The sequence below is a fragment of the Lissotriton vulgaris genome, chromosome 5 (assembly GCF_964263255.1).
Source record: "Lissotriton vulgaris chromosome 5, aLisVul1.2, whole genome shotgun sequence".
NCBI classification, from domain to species: Eukaryota; Metazoa; Chordata; class Amphibia; order Caudata; family Salamandridae; genus Lissotriton; species Lissotriton vulgaris.
This window is the reverse complement of record NC_141693.1, coordinates 1,830,032,914-1,830,058,839: the sequence shown is the minus strand read 5'-3', so window position 1 is coordinate 1,830,058,839 and position 25,926 is coordinate 1,830,032,914. Positions and strand designations below refer to the sequence as shown.

At 48.4% G+C, this 25,926-nt stretch overlaps 2 protein-coding genes across 9 annotated transcripts in view; one reads left to right on the top strand and one right to left on the bottom strand.

Annotated features, from left to right (window-relative positions):
* The window catches only part of CBX1 (chromobox 1), a 157,691-nt gene extending 138,160 nt beyond the window's left edge, over window positions 1-19,531 (bottom strand). For 2 of the 5 annotated variants that reach the window (XM_086924271.1, XM_086924274.1), the window contains exon 1: window positions 19,287-19,506. In XM_086924271.1, coding sequence (XP_086780397.1) covers window positions 19,287-19,465 — 179 coding nt within the window. In that variant the 5' untranslated portion in view covers window positions 19,466-19,506. Of the gene's footprint in view, window positions 1-19,286 lie in introns of all 5 variants that reach the window. The other 3 variants (XM_086924272.1, XM_086924275.1, XM_086924273.1) reach the window with 3 other exon arrangements.
* Window positions 19,532-19,577: 46 nt separating this feature from the next.
* The window catches only part of SNX11 (sorting nexin 11), a 115,791-nt gene continuing 109,442 nt past the window's right edge, over window positions 19,578-25,926 (top strand). The window contains exon 1 of one of the 4 annotated variants that reach the window (XM_086924269.1): window positions 19,578-19,660. The gene's annotated coding sequence lies outside the window, so the exon portion shown is untranslated. Of the gene's footprint in view, window positions 19,661-19,738; window positions 19,759-20,173; window positions 20,315-25,926 lie in introns of those variants that run through there. The other 3 variants (XM_086924270.1, XM_086924267.1, XM_086924268.1) reach the window with 3 other exon arrangements.

The following is a 25,926-nucleotide window of genomic DNA, read 5'->3' as shown; positions in this document are numbered from 1 at the left end:
ACAATGGGCATGAGGCAGGTCACACAGCTTCACTTGGTTTGACTATTGTATCACAAATCACCAGTGAAGGGTTTGATGCAGAAACTTTGCATCTCCAAGCTTATGTTGGGCTGTGATTCTAATTTCCATTTCATGATTCACAGAATCTGGATGTGTGAAATGTTCGAATCATAAAGTGGACTTACGATAATGGAAAATTCACCAGTATGGCACATTTCCACGTCACAAAAGTGGTGTGGGGATAGAAAGACCAGCATAAAGGCATGGAATTCCCCAAGACAGACCCAAGAAATAAGGGTTGTACCTGAAAAAGGTTGCTTTACTGGCATGCTCAGGGCATTTTAAGCACTGCTAAAGCCGCCTGCCGCCTACTAGCAAGCAGCCCCCAGCCGTGTATGAGTGGCTTTGCCCTAATCGGTTATGCATCAGACCTGCTCACGGTTGTGTGCATGTTAGACTTCTTCTAAGTACTATTTTCTTTATTGCGTTTGTCTTACTGTGGGCAGGACATTGCTTTATTTACATTCAGCACACCGTGCGCGCAGGGCCCCAAAGCCCTCATCACCATCAACCCAGACACGTAGACAGAGGGGGATTAAAGCCCTAGGAAGGAGGAGGCTTCCCTCGGCCAAGCGTGATCACCGACTCTCAGCGCCAGGCTTGTTAGTGGAGCTCACTCTGGATACACGACAGTCGAGCCGTACGTTTATTGTATTTATTACCTGGCAGCCCACAGCTCAGCGTCACACATTTATAAAACCTCCTCAGCTAGCTATAGCGCGTCTAAATTTACTTTGCGTTGTGTCTTTGCTTAACTCGCATCTTTCATTTTTGAACTAAGATTTCATGTCTTGGAAGGCTTTGAAATTGCTTCACGCCTGGTCTGCAGGAAACCCGTCCAGATTGCTGTTTATCTCCCATGCTGCATAGGTGGCATTTGTCTGTTTGCTCGCAACCATAGTATTTCTATTTTTAACGTGTGCTTTACTCTGTGTGTATGACGTATTGTCTTTTTAAATTAAAGTGTGCTCTTACCGCTTGGGGGCTGTTATCTGTTTTCCTATTGGGAGGCTTCCCTGGTCCGTCATGGTTCCTACCAGAGCCGGTCCTAGGCCTTCTGAGGCCCCGGGCGAAAGGGAAGATGTGAGGCCCCTCTAAGTGCCTTACCGCCTGCGCGAGTGCTCTTGCGGGGCCGGCAGAGGGCCCCCTGAACGCGAGGCCCTGGGCAGCTGCCCATACCGCCCATGCCTAGGACCGGCCCTGGTTCCTACCGTTTGTACGGAGGAAAGGATCTCTTTAGATTCACTGTGAGGCTTCCTTCTCGTGCGGTCTAGTCAGAATCCCCAGGATATAGCGGCTTTTGTAAAAATGCCGCGCGATTTCTACAAAAGTGCCGATTTCGCGGGCACTTTTGTAAAAATCGCGGCATTTTTACAAAAGTGCCGATTTCGCGGCAAACCGCGAAATCGCGAAATCCTGGAGGGTCTGAATGTGACAATCCTCATCAGGCCCTTTTCAGAGGGTTGTCAAGTGCAATTTTATATACATTTGTAATTTAATGATAGTGTACCTGATGGTTGCCTGCTTAAATACAATACAAGATACCTCATCTGGTTATGGCGACATGCTTATGATGAAGGCTGTAGGCTTGATTGATTCAGTGGGAAAAGTTATGTCAGATGGCTCAGATCAACTTATTATGAAAAGTTATGACAAATGTACTAAGCCTGACTTTATTGTTCAACGCACTTATCAAAGCCGGGGGCGTGGCTAACAGCCCAAGATGGTGGCTGCATAAGCTCTACATCCCAGACCGAATATCCTCCTTTTATACCTGAATATCTGCAGCAACCAGCTTACAGTCAGCCCCGGGGTGATGCCTGGGTGTGAGCTGGTGCTCCCGGTGCTTATTTTGATGGTAGTATGACAGCCAGAGAAACTGAAAGTCCTACACCTCGCCAAGTGGCAACATGGCAGACAGAGAGGTGAGGCCAGGGAGGCGGGCACGTATGTGATCTCGGAGGCGGCAGCCGGTGAGCGCAAACGACAACATCTACTATGCATTGTCCCTGCTGCTGGCTGAGACATGCTACTGGGGCCGCATAACAACCAAGACTGGGCTCGGTGGGGATCACTGCCCGCTTGGGCTTCCCTGTGGCCGTGGGTGCACCTGACCGCTGTGAAGATCAAGTGGAGGAGCGGCCTAGGATGCAGCGACGTGGACTGCTGAGCTCCTGGACAGATGGCTAGATTCCCCCCATTGATGCCACACTGCCGAAACGTCTGAGTAAAACATGCAGAGCATCTCAGCTGCCTCAAGAGAGCCTACTGAGGTTACGCGACCACCATCCTACCCGACTGTCCAGCTGCCACGACTCCAGATGAGGAGCAGCCCTGAGGTTGTGTTTGCAGGCCCTTGGTGCGCCTGAGGTGGAGGAAAATCCTGAGGGCTCTGGCTGCCTGCCTGGTGCCCTCTGTCCCTCCAGCATGAGACTACAATAAATACAGACACCCTTCCCTACCTGGCAAGATAATTTGAAGACGCCTGTGGTGGGGAGGGGAGAGCGAGCCAGCTGACTGTCAAAACGATCTGTGTGTTGCTGAGGGGCAGCCCACTGGTTCCCCACATGGACCACGGCAGGCCATTAATGGGCGAGCACGACAACTACCTAATTGTTGGTGTGAAGTGAGGCTCCTATTGACCGCCGACTGGAGGGCTGAAACAAAGTCTGGCACAGTAGTGTGCAAGGCGATACTTGGAAGTGCAGCTGAGCTTGATGGTTGTCAACCCTTGCGCTGCATTACCTGCGATGTGTATTACCGCTTCCCCCTGTCTAGTACATGCTCTGCGGATCCCCATGGGTTCACAATTTCCTTTGTCTTCATTCCTCGCCAATATCAGTTGGTCTCCTCACCCTCTGAATGCTCACCGACTCACTCTCTGCGTGATAGCAATGAGTCACCAACACTTCCCATGGACAAACTGGATGTTTACTTCAGGAAATTTGTGATTCCCGAGCAACCATTGCACAGCAACTGGGCGTAATCACCACAGATATTAGCCTACTAAAGGATGCCCACCATAAGTTTGCAGACAGAATAAAAAAAAACGAGTAAACACTGGCCGCTCGACCCCCAAGCAACAAGGATCATAATGTACAGATTTTGCAACAGTGCCTACTGGTAAAGCACCTCCAAGAATGAGCTGAAGATCCCAAAGGGAGGTCCTGCCAAAAAAATATATGGACCCTGGGTTCCCTGAAGCAACGGAGAGTCCCAGCACAGCACAGCACAGCACAATACTTCGAGGACTGGCTCAGGAGGGAGGTGGCTCCTACTGGTCTCTCTGACAAGCTCACCGTCGAAAGGGCACACCGAGTCCCTACCAGGAAGCCCATTCCCAGGGCATCTGCACGACCTATCATAGCCAAAATCCTCAAGTTCAGTGACCAGGATGTGCTACTACAAGTGGCTCGAGAAAAAGCACCCATCCTCATCAATGACTTGAGGATCTCCATATTCACGGATTACACAATTGGTGTACAGTGTAAGTGTGCCTCCTTTCAGGAAGTAAAAAGACACCTATGTAGGGCCAGCCTCACTTATGGTCTTTTATTCCCAGCCAAACTTAAACTAATGCACAATCAAAGGTCCAATTTTTTTGATAACCCAGAAAGAGCTTTGGAATGGTTGGAACATCATTTTTCATACTCTGCTAGGCGTGACCTCTGGGGCATAGCCTGCCAAGATCCTATGGCGCAACTAGAATGCTACAGCGAGGATTCGCTACGCAAAACAGAGTTGGGGGAACCCCCTCTCCACAACAGGCCCTGGCGGGCCAAATAGCAGCGATCCGTTCAGTGTCGGCGCTGAAGTCTGCCCGGCCACCCATCAGCTCCAGCTCCTCACAGAATAATATATTCAACTCAGACTCAACTGGCAACATGGCACCTTTTCCATCAACCACTCCCCAGACGAGCAATGACCTCTTTAGGTGATCGCCGGGAATATCTTTAACACACACATGCCCGCTCATGGGGGTTATGCCTCTATGATGATCTCCGGCGGTAACTGGGGTAATGACGCACCCAGCCAATGCCTACACCATGCAGGACTCTTTTTTCTGTATTGTTGGAAGTAATTAGTTTGTCTTTTTCTCCATATTACTACTTTTGTTTTAGTTGCAGCTTTGCACCTGGATGCTTCACTTGCTGGGGTCCTGGATCCTGTTGACTTGTGTTTCGCCGTAAACGCTCCAAGCTCATTGAGACCCCCTTGATGAATGAAAGCTACCTCCCCTATGGCGACTACACATGGTATAAACTGAGCTAGGTCGAATTGTGTCTGCCGAATCCATCCGACAGACGGTCGGAGAGGAAGGGTGCGGAAAAGGATCTGGGGTAAAACAGTCATTTTGACCGCCGTAATTTTGCCTAACCACGAGAGGAGATAGTGTTCCTTCGACCAATTTCCCTGCGGATTTTCCTGCATAGGTTGGCATAGTTAGTGGTAACCACAGCAGGGAGGGATGGAGCCAGCTGTATCCCCAGATATGGGATTGTGTCCGCCGCCCACTGAATGGGAAGCAGGGCTTCCAGGTATTCCTGAGTAGACTGTGTCAACAAAAGGTCTAGGTCCATTGACTTGTCCGCATTCATTTTTAATCCAGCTACGCGAGCAAAAGCATCCAAGTCTGATGGCACGCCAGGAGGGCGCTTCTCGGGTTAGCTAGTGAGATTAACACATCGTCCGCATATAGGCTAATTTTATGGACGTATCCACCAAACTTGATCCCTGTGACCTCCAAGTTTTGTCGTATTTTCTGAGCCAAAGGCTCCATGTAGAGGGCAAATAAAAGGGGCGACAACGGACGCCCCTGTCTTGTACCCCTCTCAATGGGGAATCGAGAGGAGGTGTGTCTATTCACTCTGACCGTGGCAGTGGGGAATTTGTAACAATTAAAAACAAAAGTACGAAACCTCTCCCCTTTACCCACCCTCTCCAGCACCTGCTCCAAGTAAGGCCAGTGGACGTGGTCGAATGCTTTTTCAGTGTCTATGGCGAACATCATGTATTCCCCGGGCACCCTAGTAGCTTTCTCAATGAGATGGAGAATCTGCTTGGTATTGTTTGGCGTTCTGGGATAAAGCTCGCCTGATCCGGATCAATAAGACCGGGCATATGAGGGCCAAGATGAGTGGCAAGAATCGCTGTATACAGTTTAAGGTCTACATTAAGGAGGGATATCGGGCGATATGCCCCGCATTTAGTTCTATCCTTTCCGGGTTTGGGGATTACAGCTATGGAGGCCTCTAAGAGGTCACACGGTATCGCTCCCTGGTCAGCGAAGGAGTTAAACAGCTGGGTGAGGAGTGGGGCAAGTACAGTACAAAACGTCTTGTAAAAAATAGCGGGAAAACCGTCCGGGGGCTTTCGCTAGCTTAAGACGAGATATAGCAGCTGTAACCTCCTCCGTTTGGATTTTGCTGTCTAGGTGGTCGGCCTGAGCCGTGGTCAGAGATAACAGGGAAACAGAGTCTAAGAAGGCAACTCCCTCAGTTCAGTCTAGCGAGGCCCCAGCGTAAAGAGTCGCATAAAAAAAAAAATAATAATAATAATAATTTTCGCAAAATGTCTCCGCTATTGCAGCATCCTCCAAAACGCTGGTCCCGTCCGGTTGGGTGATCTCCTTGACTCCTTGCTGCTGACGGGCCTCCCTCATTTTAGCTTGCTAAAAGGCGCCTGCATCTATCACCCCCGGTATCGTAGGCTCGTCGCAGTTGCAGAGCTGCAAATTCCGCTCTGTCCTGGCCAAGCGCTGCTAATTGATGGCGCACCGTTTTAAACTGTCGCCACACCCTCTGGGCTTCCGTCCTCTGGTGCATCTGCTCCAGTTCCCGGACCCGTTGCGTGAGCTCGTCCCTTTTGCGCTGGCGCTCCCTATTGTCGGCAGCCGATATGGCGATAAACTCTCCCCTAACTACTGCCTTCAGAGCTGCCCATTGAGTTGCGAGGGTCGTGTCCGAATTCGCATTAGGAGAGAGGTAATCAGCAATGGAGGTTTGTATGTGCTTAACTACGTCTGCCCTGTGTAAGAGAGTATCCCTGAGACGCCATACCCTGGCGGGCCGTGATGCGGGTGGAAGGGTGAGAGTGGCGAGTACCGGGGCATGATCTGACAATGATGCCACTTCTATTTCAGCTGTAGTCGTGAGTGCTTGCACTGGGTCAGATACCAGAAGATGGTCCAGTCGTGCGTATGCCTTGTGTGCATTGGAGTAGGAAGAGTATTTGCTCTCGAGGGGGTGAAAACTGTGCCAAAGGTCATGTAGTCCTAAGTCATTCAGACGCTCAAGTCCCTCTGTCGAGAGAGCGCACCCTCCTGGTGAGAGCGCTGGCAGGATCTATCCTGGATGTTACCAAACACTAGGTTTAGGTAGCCCCCCCAGAATGATATTGCGGTCTGATGTGGCTGTGGCCTCAGTGAGTGCGGAGTGTAGGAACAGTTCTTGGCCTTCATTCGGGGCATACAGGGAGCCTGTAGTAAATGTCAGGCCGCCTAAGGTGAAACGGTAGGTCAAAAGTCTACCCTTAATCTCAGCTCCTTTATGCAGGACCTCCCCCTTGAATCGCTGTGCCACCAAGATCGCCACCCCTGCCGTTTTAGTAGAGCATGAGGAGAAGAACTGAGTGGGGAATCTGCGGGACCGTAGCCGGTGGCAGTCTCTCGCCAGCAAGTGGTTCTCTTGGAGTAGGCAGAGGTCTGCTTGCGTGCTTTCCAAGCATGACAGCACTGCTCGGCGCTTCACCGGATTGTTAAGACCCCTCACATTGAGGGTTAAAATCTTAAGAGTGGTAGCAGGCATTTCCAACAAACATCGGGGTCAGATTTGTATGCAGGGAGCTATGTGTGGCGTCGCTAGTGTGTCTGGCTGCTGGGCAATGGAGGGTCCCACAGGCACGTGGATCTACGCTAATTCTAGAAGAAAGGTGGACACGGAGCACTAGACACTCCCCCCCCCCCTAATCCCCCAACAACTCCAAAACTATAAAACAGTCTGAAAAATTTAAAGGATAAAACATGTAGTCCATCAACCGTTGTTGATCAGAGAAAATAGTAGTGGGGATAAGTGACCAACATTAAAGGTGCCCCCCTCCTGCCAACGACCCGAACCTCAGAAAAATTAGCCAATCAGTTTAGGGTATAGTTCAGAGTCAACCAGGCTGAGTGCTAGGGAGTTCTGTGGAGACGGCCTCCAGAGCCGACCTTCGGCCCTCCATGACTTCCGCGGGCCGGGGGTTCCTGAGGCGGCGCCTGCGGCTCTGTTGGCGCCACCGGGGTCTGGAATCATCAACTTCTTCCTTGGAGTTCTCATCTCCCCCTTCTGTCTCTGGTAGCTACACACCCAAAAGCTTGCAGGCTTCGGACAGTGAGCGTAGCTGGTAGAGTTTGTCATCCATGCGAAACACCAGTCTGAATGGATGGCCTTAGCTGTAAGAGATATTGCGTTGCTGGAGGTGCATAGTGATAGGCTTGAAGGTTCTCCTCTTCTGCAGGGTAAGAGCAGACAGGTCCTGATAGAGCACCGGTGTGTAATCCCAAAACTTCAGGGGGTGCATTTGACGCGCTTTTTGGATGATAGCTTCTTTGGTGCGAAAGTTTTGGATGCAGACTAAGATGTCCAGTGGCGGAGCCGATGGAGCCCTCGGAGGACCCACCCTGTGTGCCCGGTCCACCCGCAGCTCTGTCTCCAGCGGTCTACCAAGGATGTGATTGAAAAGTTCCCTTGAATACGCAAAAAGATCCTTCGAGTCATCGTCCAACTTCACTCCTCTGATGCGTATATTATGGCGCCGGGACCTGTTTTCCAGGTCCTCGACGTGGGCTTGGAGGTCGACTTGTTGGTCATGTATTCTGAGGAGCTCCTGTTGAAGGATCTCTATCTCTGTCTCTCTCCCATCGCTCTTGCCTTCTAGAGTAACGACCCTCCCTCCGATGTTCTCCACGTCCCGCCTGACCTCCCGGATCTCTGACGTGAACTCCTGTTTGAGCGTGTGGATGTCGTCCCTCAGTGCAGTGAACATAGATTCGAAGAACGCCTTGGTGATGGGCTCAGCACCCTCGTCCTTTTCCGACTTCGGGCCCGAAGTTCCTGCAGCTGCGTTCGAGGCCATTTGCCCGGCCTCAGTTTTGGCAAACGAGTCTTTAAGGGTCTTATATTTCCGAATCCTGGAGGAGGACATAGCACCCCTCGACGGGACCCAAGAGAGTTGCACAGGGCCTTCCCTGTCACTGCGTTCGTCTCCCTTTCAGCAGGGGTCGGCTAGTGTCCCAGACAGAAGACAGCGGAGGCCGCGCGTCGGGCATCTCTTTGAGCTATTGAGTCCCAACCGCTATCTAAGCCAGGCCCAGGCAGTGTCTACTGCTCCTTTAGTACTGCAGCTCAGCAGATCCCCGCTATCCTGTTGTAGCACCCACCATGATGAACGAGCCTGTGAGTCAGAGCCAGTGTCCAGCCGCAGGGGGCCGAACGATCTCACCGAATCAGTTGCTGGGGGTGCCCGAGCCCGTCAACAGCAGTGTCACAGCCCCATAGTGGCGGATCTAGGACTCTCCCTCCTGGACCCTCCTCGGGCGTGGGGCCCCCTCCGGTGCAACCCAGGCCAGTAGAATCAGGCCCACGACTGCATCCCCACAGGGCCCCCCACGCAGGTCCTGCAAGCCTCTGGGACAGAGTTTCCGTTCCGGTCGCCCCCCCCCCCCCCGCAGCAAGCTGGCGGCCTCACCTCAGATACCAGCTGCAGCTCCTGTATTCCGCTCTCTCCCGGGAGTCCTGAATTCTGAAGTCCGTGCCCCCTCCGGGCTACAACTGCCCACCAGGCCCAGGCAGGAGGGTGGGGGGGCCGACCTGTTCGCAGCCGCTTCAGCCCGTGAGCTCCTCTCTCACACGAAGCCGCAGAAGTTCCCTCCTGGGCTCCACCGGGTCACTAGGATGGCCCCCGGGGGAGAGTGCCACGCTGTCTCCGGCCCCTGTCACCACCGCGCTGGCCTCAGGCTCAGGTCGTTGCTCCCCCAAAATGGCAACCGCCTCGCTCCGGGCCTCGCTGCCGCCCACTTGCCTCGCTGCTGGTACCTGTCTCTCCAGTGCACCCTGCGAGGGTCACCTCTGCCTCCAGGCGGTGTGGGGGCATGTGTCTCTCCGCGCTGGCTGTTCGTCTTTCTCCGGTCACTAGCAGTCCTCCAGGCCCGGTCCGCAGGGCAGGAAGGCTAGTCTGGCCGCTGTCTCACCGTAGGGCATCCGCGACACTTGCCACCGGGCTCCGTATCTGGGCCCCCCCGGGCCCCTGGGTGTGCCCCAGGTGGGCGTGCAGCGATGTCCCTGGGCCCACGACCGCCGTCCCGCAAGCCCGAGGCCCAGGTCACTTCCTCCACAAATGGCGGACCACTACCCTCTGCGGCACCGCAACAAGCTCCTGCCGTCTCTGGCCCTCCGCTCCGGCTGTAGCCGCCTCACCGGAGCTGTCTGTGGGAATCCCTGCTCTCTCCGGGCAGCGTGGGGGTCTGTGTCTCGGCGCGGTGGACTCTTGTCATCACACCAGTGGCGTATCGCTGTCCTGCCGACTCAGCGTCCCGTCAGCTCACCGAAGGGTCAGCGCTTGATCCTCAGCATGTGCAGTCTTCACCCGCACCGTAGGTAAACTTCCCGGTACCGGGACTCTTCCTGACTCTGGCTGTAGGTCGATTGTGGCTATGACGGCCCGCGGGCCAGTGCTGAGAAGATCGTCAGCGTGAGCTCGAGAGCAGAACGTCTGCTCACTCCGCCATCTTGGCCACGCCCATATACAGAATTTTACAGTAAACTTTACTAAAAGATGTATTTTTTTATTCTGAGTTCAGGCATACTAAACTCGAATTTCTACCATGCTCTCTGAGACAGTTAGGATTATAAAATGTAATAACTCTAACAGCCCATTCTGGCCAATGAAAAACAGGTAGCCTTGCAATAGTGAAAAACGAAAATGGCTGAAATTCACTATTAGGACATGCCACAAACATCAGGGCTTGTCCTACCTTATACTTACAATGCACCCTGCCCTTGGGCCTACCATAGGGGTGGCTGGTATGAAGAAAATGGAAGGTTTAGGGTTTGGCAAGTGGGTGCACTTGCCCAGACTACACACAGGCTCTGCAATGGCAGACCTTAGACACATTTTAAAAGGCTGCTTCTGTGGGTGGCACAACCAGTGCTGCAGAACCACCAGCAGCATTAGGATTACACGCCCTGGCACACTCAGTGCACTAGGCTAGGGTCTGACAAGTAAACCAAAATAGCCAAACATGGAACCACTGATTAGTACATCAATTTACAGTAGGGAGCACTTGCACTGTGGCACTGAATAGCAGTGGCACAGTGCCCAAAGCATACACACCAGCAAAAATACATGAGGCAACAGCAAAAATGGGAGGGAGGCCCACACCAATGGTGCCAGGTCTAATAAAATGCATTCCATGTACTGACATAAAATGCATTTTTTCTAAGCTTTCTCATTTGTACTTAAAAAGGGAAACCGCAATCCTTCCTGTTAGTTTATTTTAAAAATACTCCCATCAGGTGAATGTACAATGTGTGTTCTATTCACTGCTCTTTGAAAGCAAGCCATGTGCCATTCTTAAGCAGAGTTTATCGATAAGTGTTAACACTGCTCGCAAGTTTTTTTATGGGAGCTCCAGGAAGGAGACAGCCCTGATAAGGATCAGGAATTAAAGGCTATGTCTGGTTTTGTGAAATGCGTTGATTTTCTATCATGAATATGATACAGCATGGAATTATTGTTGAAATCATCCCCTCCTTTTTTTTTTTTACAAATATTTAAGTGATAATCCCAACCCTACTAGCCTTGTGATATCTTCAAAGGCGTTTTTTCTTTAATGTGGGATAGTGTGCTGCTTTTGTAAACCTTTTCCATCTCCTTATTTTCTAAAGCATCTACAACAGACTTCAAAATCCAAGGGACCTCAAGGACTGTAAAAAGGGCATAGTAAATTTAGCCAAAAAATCTGGGCTATTTATTATAAGCAGAAAACCATGACCCACATGTTTCCACAAAATGAATCCTTCTTTAGTGCAGTAAAAACAAGCATTTGCAATGCAATAGGTGTCGCATTTTTAAAACTATGACCTATGGGTATTGTAAATAAAAATGCCGTTTGCAGGTTTTTTAAGCGTATAAATAAAAGGCCTTTTCATTTACAATGCCAATAGTTCACAATCTCGCACATGCAAGACCTATTGCATTGCAAAGGCTTGTTATTAATATTTATGCACATATGGTTCTTCTTCTCACTTATTCAGGTTTTTTCCATTCAAACTGTTTATCTAATCCTCGCAGTTTATTAGGTGTCATAAATCAGGATTGTGCTTACCCCGATTAATTCTGGGATGTGTGGTAACTTTGTAATTTAGACCATTTATTACACCGGTTACATTTGACCTAGACGTTTGATAAATACTGCACTCCTCCAGATCAATCATAATTTAGAATTCGAAGTGACTGATAATGAGTTCCAGAGTATTGGATTACTATTTATTGCATTTTAGAAAATTAAAAAAACATAATACCCTGACAATTGTTATTTATGAGGTGCAATAAATACTATAATTAAGATTTTTACCCACAAAAATGTTTTTTGGGTACTTTATAAACCAAAATCCACATTTCACAGTAGTTTCTGGATCTTTTCCACCAAGCAAATATTAATAGGTTTGACGTACCGATATTTACAGGAAAAAAACGTGGCAGTGTGAAGTTTGCTGCCAACCTCTGAATTGCAATTATGGCGTGGGGTGGGGGTGGATCTGCCTTTAGTATAAGTGGGGTTCCATTTTCTGGATTTATTGGGACAAGAAATTCTGGAGGATAGGATGCTGTAAAGAAGGAGTCTCTCTTTGGGTAGTTGGTGTGTTAATATTTGTTATCTGTCTCTGGCCATGACGTGTCATAATCCAGATCTCTCTGGGATTACAGTGTTAGGGTTCTAGGTTCCTCTTTGGGCTGAAGCTCTGTCACTGTTAAGTCTCTCTGGTCAAAAGATGGTATTATACCCCTCTAGAAAAGGAGTGTATGGTGATATTAGTCATCTTTATTGTGTGATTCCTTAAAATCATTACGAAACATTGGAGAATAAAAATATACTAAAAAGCAGTATAGAAACTTTGACAGTAAAATGTGCCCATAAAAAGAAATTAAGCCAAGTAACTTCAGTGCAAACTAGTGGCGCTAGAGGGCAAGGCAGGAGGAGTGATACAAGTATTAAAACAAGCCTTTCAAGAAGTTTAAAAATAGATAATAAAACAGACTTAAAATGCTTGGTAGGGTGGAGCATGTAAAAACTGGCCCACCACTATGTGCATAGCAGTGTGTGGAAAAGTGCCATAATACGCATAACTACTCGCTAAAAAATGCCCAACCAAGATGCTTTGAGAGCAACAGTGCATAAAGGATGCTACAGACAGCCAAATACTCTGCTCTGTAGGCTAACATCACCAAATACTAACAAACTGTTCAGTGAAGTTCCACGTGCTGGAGCAGGGTGCACTGTAGTACAATAAAGTGCAGTGTGCACTTACAGGAAAGTTCTTTCACATTCTAAAACCAGATTATGCAACCATTTTAGGTCATGCACCTACATGGTTTGACGAACTAGACGCGAAAGTGCCACATGCTAATTAGAAAGCACTTTGTAAACATGCCTTTCGATAAGCTTCAAGGTTCCCTGAAGAGGAATTCTTCCACGTGCAAGGGCCAGATAGTATGAAGCATTGTGAGCATGCAGAACTATAAAGTGCAAATAGCCCAGGTATGTGAGCTCTTTCCTTGTACTAACACAAATTTTCAAGGAATGTCATTTCGGACTCCTTCCGCATGAGAAGACCATATGGTCAAACGAATTGTGAGCATGTGGAACATAAAGTGCACAGTGCCATGATATGTGAGCTCTTTCCATGTACTTTCACAAAAGATTAACCTGGGTTATGATAGCTAACTTGAGTATTCCTACAATAGCACAGAGCGTTTTTGATTGTCTGTCCCCCTCTGGGGCATATGCCATGCAGGCGCATTCCAACCTCAGCGAAGACCTTCCCACTCTAAACTAGGTCCACTGGGACAGCTGTAGTGTAGATGTATGCCAGAGCCTCCTTATCCCGTTTTGCAAATAAATTGTTCTCAGGTAGAGTCGCCTCTGATGGGAGCAATTCAGGGCAGAAGCAAACAATGTACGCTGGCGATTCAGAGTGAAATTGGTACAACCTGCATTGCCCATGGCCAGCTCGAATATTCTTCCAGTGGGGCCTATTTTCCTGTATCGGCAGAGTTAGGAGCCTGGTCAGCAAAATGTTCTTTAGGCTTGTCTGCGCTGAACTGCCTTGAGATATGGTTGTCAAGAAGTGACTTCATGCGATATGGCGAGACCCACTGTGCCCGGGATGTTTCTGATTTGTTCTATGTCCTGCTCCCTTGATATGTGCTTACCTTGCACGTTTACAGTCCTTTTCAGGAGACCCGTTGTTGTGAGTGGTTCCAATAGGCCCATTGAAGACCAGTTCAATAGAAGTCTGGAGCTGCCCAAACACCTTGGCCAGCTGCTCTTTTGGTCCTGGAAGAACACATTCAGAGCACCTCTCGTGGACTCTTGATCCGCTTTGGACAGGTGATGAGAATACTTAATTACATCTTTTTTACACTCCATACCCATTTTCACGAGATTGAACTCCAGCCGCATCAATGTGCGCTGGGCAGATTTTGGGATATTGAATATATTCCTATATGCTGCTGTGTGACAGGGCTCTAGTGGCTCAGTGAGCATGCCCGGGAAAGTCAAGTGCCCATATATTATCGTTGGTAACAAGTTCACCCACAGTACTCTTCAAATCCCCTCAGCCGAATGGGTTTGTAACTTATGATGTAGTTTGCTGAATGCATACGTTGTATTTGCAGTTTTGCCTGCCAGAGCCTTGGCCTGCATGGTGAATCTGCCTGCATCTGACAGCCAGACACCCAGGTAGTTGTATTTGCTGGTGGTGTTTATGCTTGGTGAGCCCAGATGCCAGTCCAGCTGATGTTTCTTGGGGCTTTGACCGAATACAAGGACCTTGGTTTTTGTGGCATTTGCGTGTAAAGCGTTCTTATCGTTATATGTTCCGGGCTCCTTTCATCCCAATTTAAATTTGGTCCAATAGAACCAGGTCGCCCGTGTACTGCATAATGGGAAGTCTAGTACCGCCTAACTTGGGCAGGAAGATGTTCCCTTTCAGCAGTTCCACATCTAAATCTGCAGTATATAAATTAAACATGGTGGGAGATATAACGCATCCCTGCTTTAGCTCCTGGTTTGTATAAATGTTTGCTTTAACGTGATTCTAGGTGATCTTAGTTCAGACCCATGTATACGTATACAGAGCTGTGAGTCGTGAGTAGTTTCCTGGGTATCCCCCAGTTAGAGAGTTTAGACCAAAGGATGTTTTGATCAATGCTGTTAAATGCGCCACTGTAATTGACAAAGCAGGCATAACGGGGGGGGGGTCATTGTTGTTTCAATTGCCTTGTCACCCAGGTAGGCAAAAGCAATAATGTTATCCATGGTAGAAGAGTTGGCCTGAACCCAGTCTAATGTTATTCTCGTTGATCCAGGCCTCCAGCTCATGGAAGAGCACTTTAACGAAGGCCTTACCATCTATTCCAATAGGGCTATCAGTAGGCTGGTCGATGTGGTCTCCCTTTTTAGGTTTCGCCTGGCGATCCGCTGCGCAGCAGCGTTCGCGCAGGCGAAATCTTTTGAGACAGTCTGGGGCTTTGTTCCGCCTCTCTGTTCCATTGGCTAGCTCCATAAATGGAGGCTAGCCATTGGAACAGAGATGCGTCACTCATTCCCCGAGCAGATTCGTGGGCTTTCCGGCGATTTTACTCATCCCGCCCATTTTCGTGAGTCAGGCGGCAGTGGGCGGTTGTTTAGCAAAAAAAAACGCCCCGAATCGAGAAAATGGCGGCACTTTTGTTATGCCATTTCGCCCTGATCTCCGCCGGAAGAAGTTGTGCTCGTTCCTAAAAGCGATCTCTTTCAGTTTCGTGATTGCCCTCCTGCTCCCTCCCTCCCCACTCCTGTCTGTCCATCTGCTTAGAAGCTCCCTCTTCTGCTGCCTTTTGCTATCCCTGCCTTGACCCCTCCGCTGTGTGCCCACACCCTCAAAACCTTCATATTCGATGTGCGGCTCCCCCAGTCGAGGCACATATTTACACCCTGGCCACAAGAACTGCGGACTGGTGATTTCTAAACAGCGCTGTAAGCGGCAAGCCATGTTTTCTTGCCCCCCCCCCGCCCCAACTTTTCTGCCCCTGTGTCTGCTCTCGTCCGCCATCACAAAGTGTATCCTAATAGAAAAGGGAATAATCACACCAGTAATAATATTACCGGCTCCGCACATCGCGTGTGACAACTTGACGAGGCTCTTAGGGGGGGAGGAGAGGCGTGCGCACCGCCTGCCTGCGCACAAGTGCTGATGTGCGTGCATGCCGCGTGCAAGGGCATGCAGGCGTCCCTTGGGGGGAGGGGGTGTTTGTGCGTGTGTGCATGTCTTTGTTTGCGTGGATGTGAGTGTGCGTGTGAGTTTGTGTGAGCATGTAGCGCGTGGAGCCTGCATACTACTGACGTCAAGGTCCGAGTTAAACACCTCTTGTGAGAGGACCCAGACCCAGCGCCCTGCACGGCCCGCGCCATGATGCATACAGTGCCTTGAAGTGTATAATATAAGATTGTGAGTTATATATTTATCCAGTTTACCTACTTGGTGCAAATATTCGTTTTTCATCCCTCCACAGTCTTCATCCTCCCCTCCTCCCCTCCCCCCCGCCCCCACCACCCATCACACATATGCGCCCTCCTCGGGGATAGGGGCAACAGGCGGCTCCCCCAATCGAGGCACATATTTACACCCTGGCCACAAGAACAACGGACTGGTGATTTCTAAACAGCACCGTGAGCGGCAAGCCATGTTTTCATGCCCCCCAGCCCCCACTTTTTTGCCCCCCGTATCTGCTCTTGTCCCGCCATCACCACGTCTATCCTAATAGAAAAGGGAATAATCACACCAGTAATAATATTACCGGCTCTGCACATCGCGTGTGACAACTTGACGACGCTCTTAGGGGGGGGGGGGGGAGGGGCGTGCGCACCGCCTGACTGCACACAAGTACTGATTTGCGTGCATGCCGTGTGCACGTGCATGCACGCGTCCCTTGGGGGGAGGGGGTGTTTGTGCGTGTGTTCATGTCTTTGTTTGCGTGGATGTGTGTGTGCGCGTGTGTGCGTGTGCGTGTGAGTTTGTGTGAGCATGTAGCGCATGGAGCCTGCCTCCTACTGACGTCAAGATCGGAGTCTAACACCTCTTGTGAGAGGACCCAGCGCCCTGATGCATACAGTGCCTTGAAGAGTATAATATAAGATTGTGAGTTATATAGTTATCCAGTTTACCTACTTGGTGCAAATATTATCCAGAAAGGTCACGCTACAGGTGGCCTGGAAAAGGCCACCTTTACAGGCAAGTGGAACTGTGAAAAAAGGACCTAGCCTTCTTTGTTTTCAAAATATATCAACTGACCAGTCCACATCCTGTAGTGTAATTTGTTATTTGCTAACAAGGGAGTGCCAGCAACGCCCCCCCCCCACACACTTCAACTAAACGTGTAATGGCTCAGAGAGATAGAAGCAAGTAAGCCCGACCCTTCCCTGCCCCCTCGCTGTGCTTGCTTCCCTGCCCCCTCGATGTGCTTGCTCTCCTGAGTGTGTCTTTGGCTTTGGGTGGGTGTGTGTGGCTTTGGGTGGGTGTGTGTGGCTCTGGGTGCGTGTGTGTGTGGCTCTGGGTGTGTGTGTGGCTCTAGGTGGGTGTGTGGGGCTCTAGGTGGGTGTGTGGCTCTGGGTGGGTGTGTGTGTGGCTCTGGGTGTGGCTCTGCGTGTGGCTCTCTCTGTGTGTGTGGGTCTGTGTGTGTCTGGGTCTGTGTGTGTGTGTCTGTGTGTGTGGGTGTGTGTGTGTGTGTGGGGGGGTCTGTGTGTGTGTGTGGGTCTGTGTGTGTTGTGTGTGTTGTGTGTGTGGGTCTGTGTGGCTCTGTGTGTGTGTGGCTGTGTGTGTGGCTGTGTGTGTGTGGCTCTGTGCGTGTGTGTGGCTCTGTGCGTGTGTGTGGCTCTGTGCGTGTGTGTGGCTCTGTGCGTGTGTGGCTCTGTGTGTGGTGCTCTGTGTGTGTGTGTGTGTGTGTGTGTGTGTGTGTGTGTGTGGGGGGGGGGGGCTCTGTTGGTGTGTGTGGGTCTGTGTGGGTCTGTGTGTGTCTATGTGTTTTGTGTGGCATTTGCCAGGGATTAAACTATTGGCATTGTAAATGACAATGCCATTTATTTATCTGTTTTCAAAACCAACACATAAATACAAATTTTGTCATTTACAATGCCAATAGCTCAAACTTTTCAAAAGGCGAAACCATTGCATTGTAAATGCTTGTTATTAACTGGATGCAAGACTGAGCATTTCCATGAATCCGTGATGGCCAATAGTGACATGCATTTGTTAAACAGCCCATGCATACGAGGTGTCCAGAATTCCCAATTCTTCTTGAAGATGCTCACAGGTACCGTTTGGCCCAGGCGCACCACCTCTCCGGATGGCGTCTCCAGATGCTTGATGTCTCCTATTCTGAGACTACCGTTGGGATCTCCTTCAGGTTTTTCAAGATATTGTCAAGTGCATCTTTGGTGATATCATGGGGTTATGTGTCAACATATCACGGATGTCACTGGGAAGGGTGTGTGTCAGTATTGTAGGACTCTCTCTAGAAAGGCAGTTATGCTCTACTGCAAGTCGGTATTCTAGGTTTCACTCTCTGGGCAAGGGATGTGTCAATATTCTGATAGATGTCTCTGGAGTAGGGCAGGGGGTCAGTATTTGATGCCCATTGCGGGGCTGGAAGTGTGCTAATAACTGAAATCTCTGGGAAGAGGGGTTATTACTATGCAAGGTCTCCTTCTGGGCAGAAGCTGTGCCACTACTTCTGGGAAAACATTAAGCCAGTAATCTTGGACTCTGTAAAGGTAGCATTATATCATTATTCTGGGTATTCCCTGGGGCAGGATCTGTGCAATTGTTCTAGGGCTATCAGCAGCGATAAGCCAGTACTCAAGTTCCTTCTCATAGAATGGGTGGTCTTTATTTTATATCTGTCACTGGGCTAGCAGCGTGTCGATATCGTGGGTCTGCCTTGGCAAGATCTGCTTACAGTATTCAAGGCCTCCCTGTGGGCAGCGATGTCCTTATTCCAGGTTTTCTGGGACGGGACTGTCACTTCTGTAGATACGGAGGAAAAAAAGGTGCTGTGTCGGAAATATAGATTTCCCTTTAGTAAGGGACTGTCTATTTGATGTCACTTACAGAGTAGGCTGTGTATCAGTATTCAAAAACACAATTTGTATTGTAATTATGAAAGTATAGCGCTGACGCATATACCACTGAGGAAGAACGCTTGGTTACATTTGGTTGGAGGAGTGGGGACTTGAGGTGAGGCGGGAGACGGGGGTAATGTTTAGGAGTAATGCATGACTGACCAGAGTTGGGCTCATGTGCCATAGGTCGATGCGGTTAACAAGGGGAGAAAGATTGTCTCGCAGACACCCCAGATTTACTCGAATTATGTGATCACTGTGATTGGGTGGTGTGTCACTATACTATATGTCCCTTTAGGTAGGGGGCGTGGCAGTACACTACACCTGTGAATGTGGTGTAGAAATGTGGGGGGCTGTGCTTGCAAGTAACTATATAGTCAACTTGATCTACTTCTATTGGTTTGCCCGGTGACTGATATTCTCGTGGGTGGAGGACGGTTCATCAACATTGGCTCTCTCTTACTGGAAAGCAAAGATTTATGTCTGATCGAGGAGCCTCTTGTTATAACTATGGTATGGGCGAGGTCCTGAGAAAAGAACAGTCTACCCCTCTCTAATATGACTGACATACATTAGGGGTGAGGGGCATGTTTTAAGAAAGGGAACCCCTCCAGCCTACAATGCAATTGTCATTTTGGGGAAACGAGGGAGACTCTCCTTTTCCATTAGTGGGGTCAACTACTCCCCCATTTTACAGCTTGGCTCCCCACCCCTTGCATTTTGGGATGCGCTTTTCACCCCTCGTTTTCGGACATTAACTCAGAGCCCCCTCTCCTATTTACTTTTCCCCTTCCATGACCCTTACCCGCAGCCTCGCACCCCTGGAGAGCAATTTTCGGCGTCGGTGCTGGGCCCGGGCCGGGCAGCGGTGACTGGGTCCGGTTCGATGGGACTGAAGAAGGGGGGTGGTTCTGCTGGGTCCCCGCTCCCGCCTCTCAGAACAATAGAGCCCGAGTAAAACCGTCTATAGCCGCCACCGAACATCAAGTACTGCGCAGGCGCGATGCAGCTGCTCCATGGCCTGTGAAGACTACACCTCCCATGGCTCCCCGCGCTTGCCAGCACTGAAGTAACGAGGTGAATGCTGCGCACCGTTACCACGGAAACGAAGATACAGAGGTGGCCACGCCTACCATCCCAGCACGCACGGTGTACCTGGAAACAGAAAAGATGTTTCCGGTAAGTCATCAAAACGTATCACCCAATCAGAGTTAAGGGCCACTTCGGTCCACATGGCTACCCAAACATTTCTAAGGCGTACACGGCTCCTTGCTAATGTAAGTGTGGTAGTCCATTCCGAAGTTACTGAGCGTCCCCAATACAAAGTGTCATTTAGCTAAGACTGCACCTCTATATATGCCAGTGGTACTAGTGTTTTCTCACCCCTCTACATAATCCGACGACCGAGTAACCGACCTCGTTCTAAATTGCAGATATATCTACTGTATCAAATGCGACCGTTGCCTCGAAGTACGTATTGTGATTCAGGAATTATCTCCGTCGTAAGATTACAAGACACTGCCCCTATCCAATAGAAGGCTCTATCCATCACTTCGAGCAACCAGGTTGCCTTCACGCGAGTCTCTTCAGTTCAGGTCATTCCTTAGACGCGCTAGGAATCCGGTTTTAGTTCCAAACACTGCAACCATGAAGTACTTAGCTTCTCTTCACCCGGAAGTGCATATGCTCGTCAAACGCGCATGCGCAGTGACCAGACGCCCCAACTCTGCGTAAGCAAGATGTAACACACCAGGCTCGAGAGACTAAAATAATGTAAGAAACCGCGGGAAAAGGATATTATTTGGGAACCGGTGATGCATTACGACAGTTAAGGTGGTTAACCCAATTGATTTCGAATGATAAATGGAGCGTCCATACCTAAGGAGTTGACATCTGACGCAGGGACCGATAAATAATGCAATGTAGGCAAATAAATTATATAACGAAAGGACCGAAGGGAAGTGGGTTTACGTGAGGAATGAGCGGGCGTGGTTATATCTAATGTAAGTGGCAATAATGCACGACTGAGGCTGTGGGACCCATCTTGAACAAACCACTTCCTGCCATTTCTGTTGTAGATTATTATATTTTGCAGTTTGAACTGTATTAAAGAGCTCGGTACCTCGCTAGGGGTTGTAAAAGTACGATATAAAGCATTGTCAAAACCAATAGGCCACGTCTTCTGACTTTGCCAATGCAGAACTATCGGCTTTGTCAATAATTTTTGATGCTGCTAGTAAAACAAGCATTGGCATAGCCAATAGGTCTCGCCTTTGGGACCTTTATAAGTGTTTAGCCATGCAGCACATTATACATTCCATTACAAGTTTGCATTGCCGAATGAAATGTATCTTTTAGGCATATATAAAGTACATTATGCAGAGTTCCTCGTTGCTTGTTGGTTGTGGGCTGGGCAGTATTTGATTGTTGTGTTGTGTTCATGGTCGAGTGTTAGCAGATGCAGGTGTGTTTATAGGTAGGGTAATATATGTTGGTTCTGACTTGGGCACTTGTAAATTGGTTGAAAGGCATGCATTAACTGATCACTGAGTTGTGGAAGGGCTGTAGTCGCTGAATGTCCATTAACCACTACTTATTGGCTAGCACTGTGAACAGGCTGGTGCGGTGAACGGCACTTGGTGGCTTTGGGTTGGAAACCAATGCAGTTTCCCGCATTTGTCTATAAGTCGGGAAGTAGTAGTTACTTGGACACAGAGAGTATGACGAACAACAGTTTTTGGTTGCAGAATAATAAATGGGAGTGACACCGGCAGTAGATGTTCGGTGTTGCTGGGGTAGTCAGAGTACCGTTTGTGGGATGGGCTTTAGAAGAAGGAGGCTAAACTGCAGTGGTTGTTGGTAGTACTTGTGAAGTGTGTTGGGTGGCTGCTAGACAACCAGTACGTTCAGTGTCTAGTGGCAGCTCTCTGGTTTTGCGCAAATAGCTGCAGTGTAAATCTGGGCCCTCATGCTCTTGTCCAGCTCTATCTAGACCTTCTGTGCCATGTTCTTCTGGATCCTCTTGCTAAAACATGCATTCCCTGCAACACAACCCTCCTCCCGCAGACAACATATCAGCCCCACTCCGGGACCATGGGTGGGTAGTTCGAGACCCGCAGCAAGCACCTCCGTCTCGTCGCTTCCATACTCAGCCCAAGAAGCAGAAAATCCATTCATATTTCAACTTGATTCAGCACATTGCCCACCTGCAAACCGAGCTGAGCACAGAACTCAGTCGCATATGAAAGCGGTGACTAGGATGCCAGTCTGCTTAACGGTTCTGCAGCATAGCACCCTTCTCTTCCTGCAGCTCTGTTTTCGAGAAGATTGCTTACAATTCAGTTCGGAGCAACGTCACTGCGTCTACTGAGACACTGGTGTCCATAGAAATGCAGCGTGAGAACCAGGAAGCAGAGGGCCAGTCAGACATAGACACTGAAGAGGGACTAACAGTTCCAACATTACTGCTTCAAAGTGCTGTTTGCGGCCGAAGACAGTAGACGGAAACTGACGGATTAAGCGCTTTTCGAGTAAACCCGCCAGTATGTTTTTAGTCAGTTTCTTTTACAAAAGACAATATTGATCTTTATAGACGTTCCAGTTAAAGTAGGAAAAAATGCTTCATTGCTACACGTTGCCATATTTTTTACGGCTTCTGTAAGGGTATATCAATTGGATGCCTCTCTGCAGCATAGTTTTAGATCTCTTTGAGATAGCGCTGTCCATAGTTCAAGATTTACCACTTTATGATGGCTGTTAAAGGTATACCATAACAACCTGGTGCTGTCAGTTTGTAGTTCCGAGCCGGAGGAGACCAGCCATGTTAGAAAGTAGGCGAGAGAGCGACTCTCCATCTGTTGAATCAACAGTAAACAAGATGAGCAGAAACCAACAAAACAAGTTTGACGAGGAGAGGAGGAGGCAGCAGATGGAGGGGAGAGAAGAGGGGGCCTGCGCCTGTTTCCCTTGGGGGAGCAAGCAGGGGCACCATTTAAAAAAAAGTTAATTACAAACAGATGGTTTCTATATCTCGCTCTCGCAAGGGAATCACCAAACATGCACGCGGTGCCATTTAAAGCAATGCAAAGCATGCACGTTTTTGGCAAGAAAAGCAATCGATTCCTAAAGGTCTCCTCCTAATCAGCGCATGCGCGCTGCGTAGGCGAGACCTAAAAATGGCTATTTCCTATTCTGATATCTGTCTAAAAAAATGCATATGTATGCATACGCACTCACATGCACTAATGCATCATAAATCAACGGTGACACAGCGTCATGGCATGTGCACATACACAAAATAAGCTGGGCCGCTGTAGCATTATGAGAAATGCATATTCATTATGACCATAGCTGCCAAGTTTTCAAATTGCTTGTGTGACATTTCCATGGTTTAAGTGCGGGTATGAGTGACATTCAAATTCAAATGTGTAACACTTAGCATGACCTATTCTTGCGAGTAAAAGCAAGCAATGAAGTGCAGAAAACACGAAAAATATCAGAAATTACACCCTTTTGAGCAATGAGAAGTTCTAAAAATATTTTTTAAACTTCTGCAAAGCCCTTGAAATGGACTGTAACACTAGCTTTGTATTGAACTCTAAATGTCTGCAAAGTTTGTGGCTGTCTGTCTTATATTGTATTATACAATTTTAAAAAATGTGAGTATTGACAGTCTGTAGGCTGTTTCTTTGTAGCACTATAATACAGAAGTCAATCTTTCCCAGTGCACTAAGCTGGACTCAGTTCTGTTTCTGTCTGGTTTCACACAACCTCTCTACAGTGATTGCATTAAACAAATAAGAAATAGGATAAAAAGATGTTTGATTTCACGGTGAACAGCAGATGTGATCCTTGGCAACCCTTTTGGATTGATGCTCTCCCTCTGTTATTCATAGTCTTCTTCTTTTTATGTCCCACTCACCTACTGACCTATATTTATTCAGTAGGTGAGGCAGATGAAATCATTCTGACCTGCCCATATGTGATCCTCAGCAGCCCTGCAGAGACTGATGCACACCATGCTTTGTACATACTCTACTTTTTGGTAGCTGTAATGAAACCCCTAGTGTCCCACTTTAATCCAATAAGTACAGCATCCGCTTGTATATGCTTACTACAGAGCACAGGTTATTTTCACCCCAGGCGCCACCTCTTCTGCCCCCCCCCTCATGTCTGGGAGAAGACATACCAAATAAGTATTCCCAAAAAGGAACATCACCAAATGTGTTCTGTAGTAGAGGACAATGGTTACACTTTCCACAGTGTGCCCTATTGAAGAGCACAAAAAAGGGCTTTTAAAAAAGGCAGAGAAGTACCTCTGCACATGCTGTCTGGTCCACACGAGTACACTGTGAAATATAAGGTCCTCTGTGTCCATCTATAATGTTTGTGCCTAAAATGCAAACTCATGTCTCTATATGCACACACTGCTTCACGTATGAATGTACATGATTAGATGACTATAAATCAGAAAGAGTGGAGATAAAATATCAACAAACAGGACAGAAAAAGATCAGCTCTCTACACTCCTTCATACCTACACTAAAGCACCTATGCCCAGATTTACAAATCTCTCGCGCAACGCAGCAGCCAAAAATGTTGCACTGTTGCATGAGAAGGAGAGCGCACTCATTTACAGAATTATGACACTCTTCTCCCCTCAGCACAGGTGCTCAAACAGGCAGCTGTGCGCCACGCACACACCTTTGCACCATAGTGCAAAGGTTTCTGCAAGAGTCTAGCATAGGTTTCGTACTGGAAGGATACCCTATCAGTTAAAACACTAGACTTAGACTAACTATAAAACATTTCCCACTTTGTATGACTGCTGTACAGTGCAGCCCATATGCAGTCAGAAAAGAAAGTAGAAAGAAAAGCATTTCTATGTGATAGCACCCATTTGAAATTGGTGCTATTTGTGGTGCACACCTTGTCTATTTTTTTTTTTTTTAGTAAATAGGAGTTTACATCGGAATCCTTGTTTGGTTGCATGGGAATGCCCATGCACCACCCCTGGAGCGCCCCCTTGGCGCTAAGTAATGCGCAGCAGTGATATCTGCTGCTTTGTGTTACTTTCAATTACTTTTAAGTGATTTTCCACTGCAAAACAAGTTGTTTGCTAGAAAGTAAATAGGGATAAAAAGATTTTGCGTCACTTTTATGATGCAAACACAACGCAAAATCTTAGTAATTGTACCTCCTAGTGTGTTCCCTAGCATGAGTGGTTGGGACCTACTTAATAACTGTTCTTTCTTACCCCTACACACTTGTTCTTTCATCGAAGAGAAATGGCCATTGTAGTGATGCCTCAGTTACAAGCGAAGCTCTTAAAATATCATACTATGTTGTGGGTAACTCACCTGTGTTTTCATTTGCATTGCTACTTGTAGTCCTGCTTAGCTTTTACACCCTGAAAACGAAACCAGAAGTAATTATCATAAAAATAATACATGGAAATGATTTACTCACATATCACAGGAGACAAATTTAGATCCTGGCAGAGCTTCTAATTAGCTTGTGGATCACAGTGACTCCAACCCGCTGTTTTACTTTCTGCAGTCTGCCACTGAATGCATGCGAGTAATTTCTCACGTTCTCCCAGATGCACTGGGCTCATCAGGCTCTAACCTAAGGCCGCTCCGTGTGGCGGCTGCCAAGGACAAGACAGAGGAAGCTGGCAGTAAACTGTGCTAACCAGCTGTTCCTAAGGTGTGTAGCAGGTCGTAGCCCAGCACCCCAAATAGCAGCCTCAGCCACGCCGGAAGACCCACCAGCCACTCTGAAAGGCCGGCTGAGCTGGCAGAGGGAGCACAATCTGCTTTTTGCGCATGGGAAAGATACAATGTATCCCTGTGTGCTGTGCACCCATCACAACAAGGCCTAGCACTGGCAGGCTAAATTCCTTCCCAAGCAGAGCGGAAGGTAGAGATTCAGTGCTGCACGCAAGGTAATTTTGGAGCACTTCGTGATCCTCAAAGTGTGTGAAAGAACTATATAGGGGGTAACTAATGCAGTGATGCAGACACCATCATTAACTCCTGATGCGTGGTACTTGGCAGGGCTGTATGACGCATGCATTCCTATACACCCTATGTTGTTACGCGGCTGTCTCAGCCTAATGTTTTTTTATTAAGCATTAAATATAGCACAGGTAAACATGGTCAGTGACTACAAGCGTCCTTAACAACAACAAAAAAACAGGTACACTCCAATGGCAGTAGTGGCAGTGTTGCTAGTTTTTTATACCCATTCCAAGTCTAAAGCTGTCCAAGTATTAGCCCAAAATCAGCCCAACGCATACCGATATAAGCCCATATTCAGACCACAGTTACAACTCTCAAATAACGCAAACTAGCCTTCAGGAAACAATGGAAGCATGATTCTTATTACTATTCAATATGCATATAGTGAGAAATGGTTCACTGAACACCTGTGCCCACCTACAA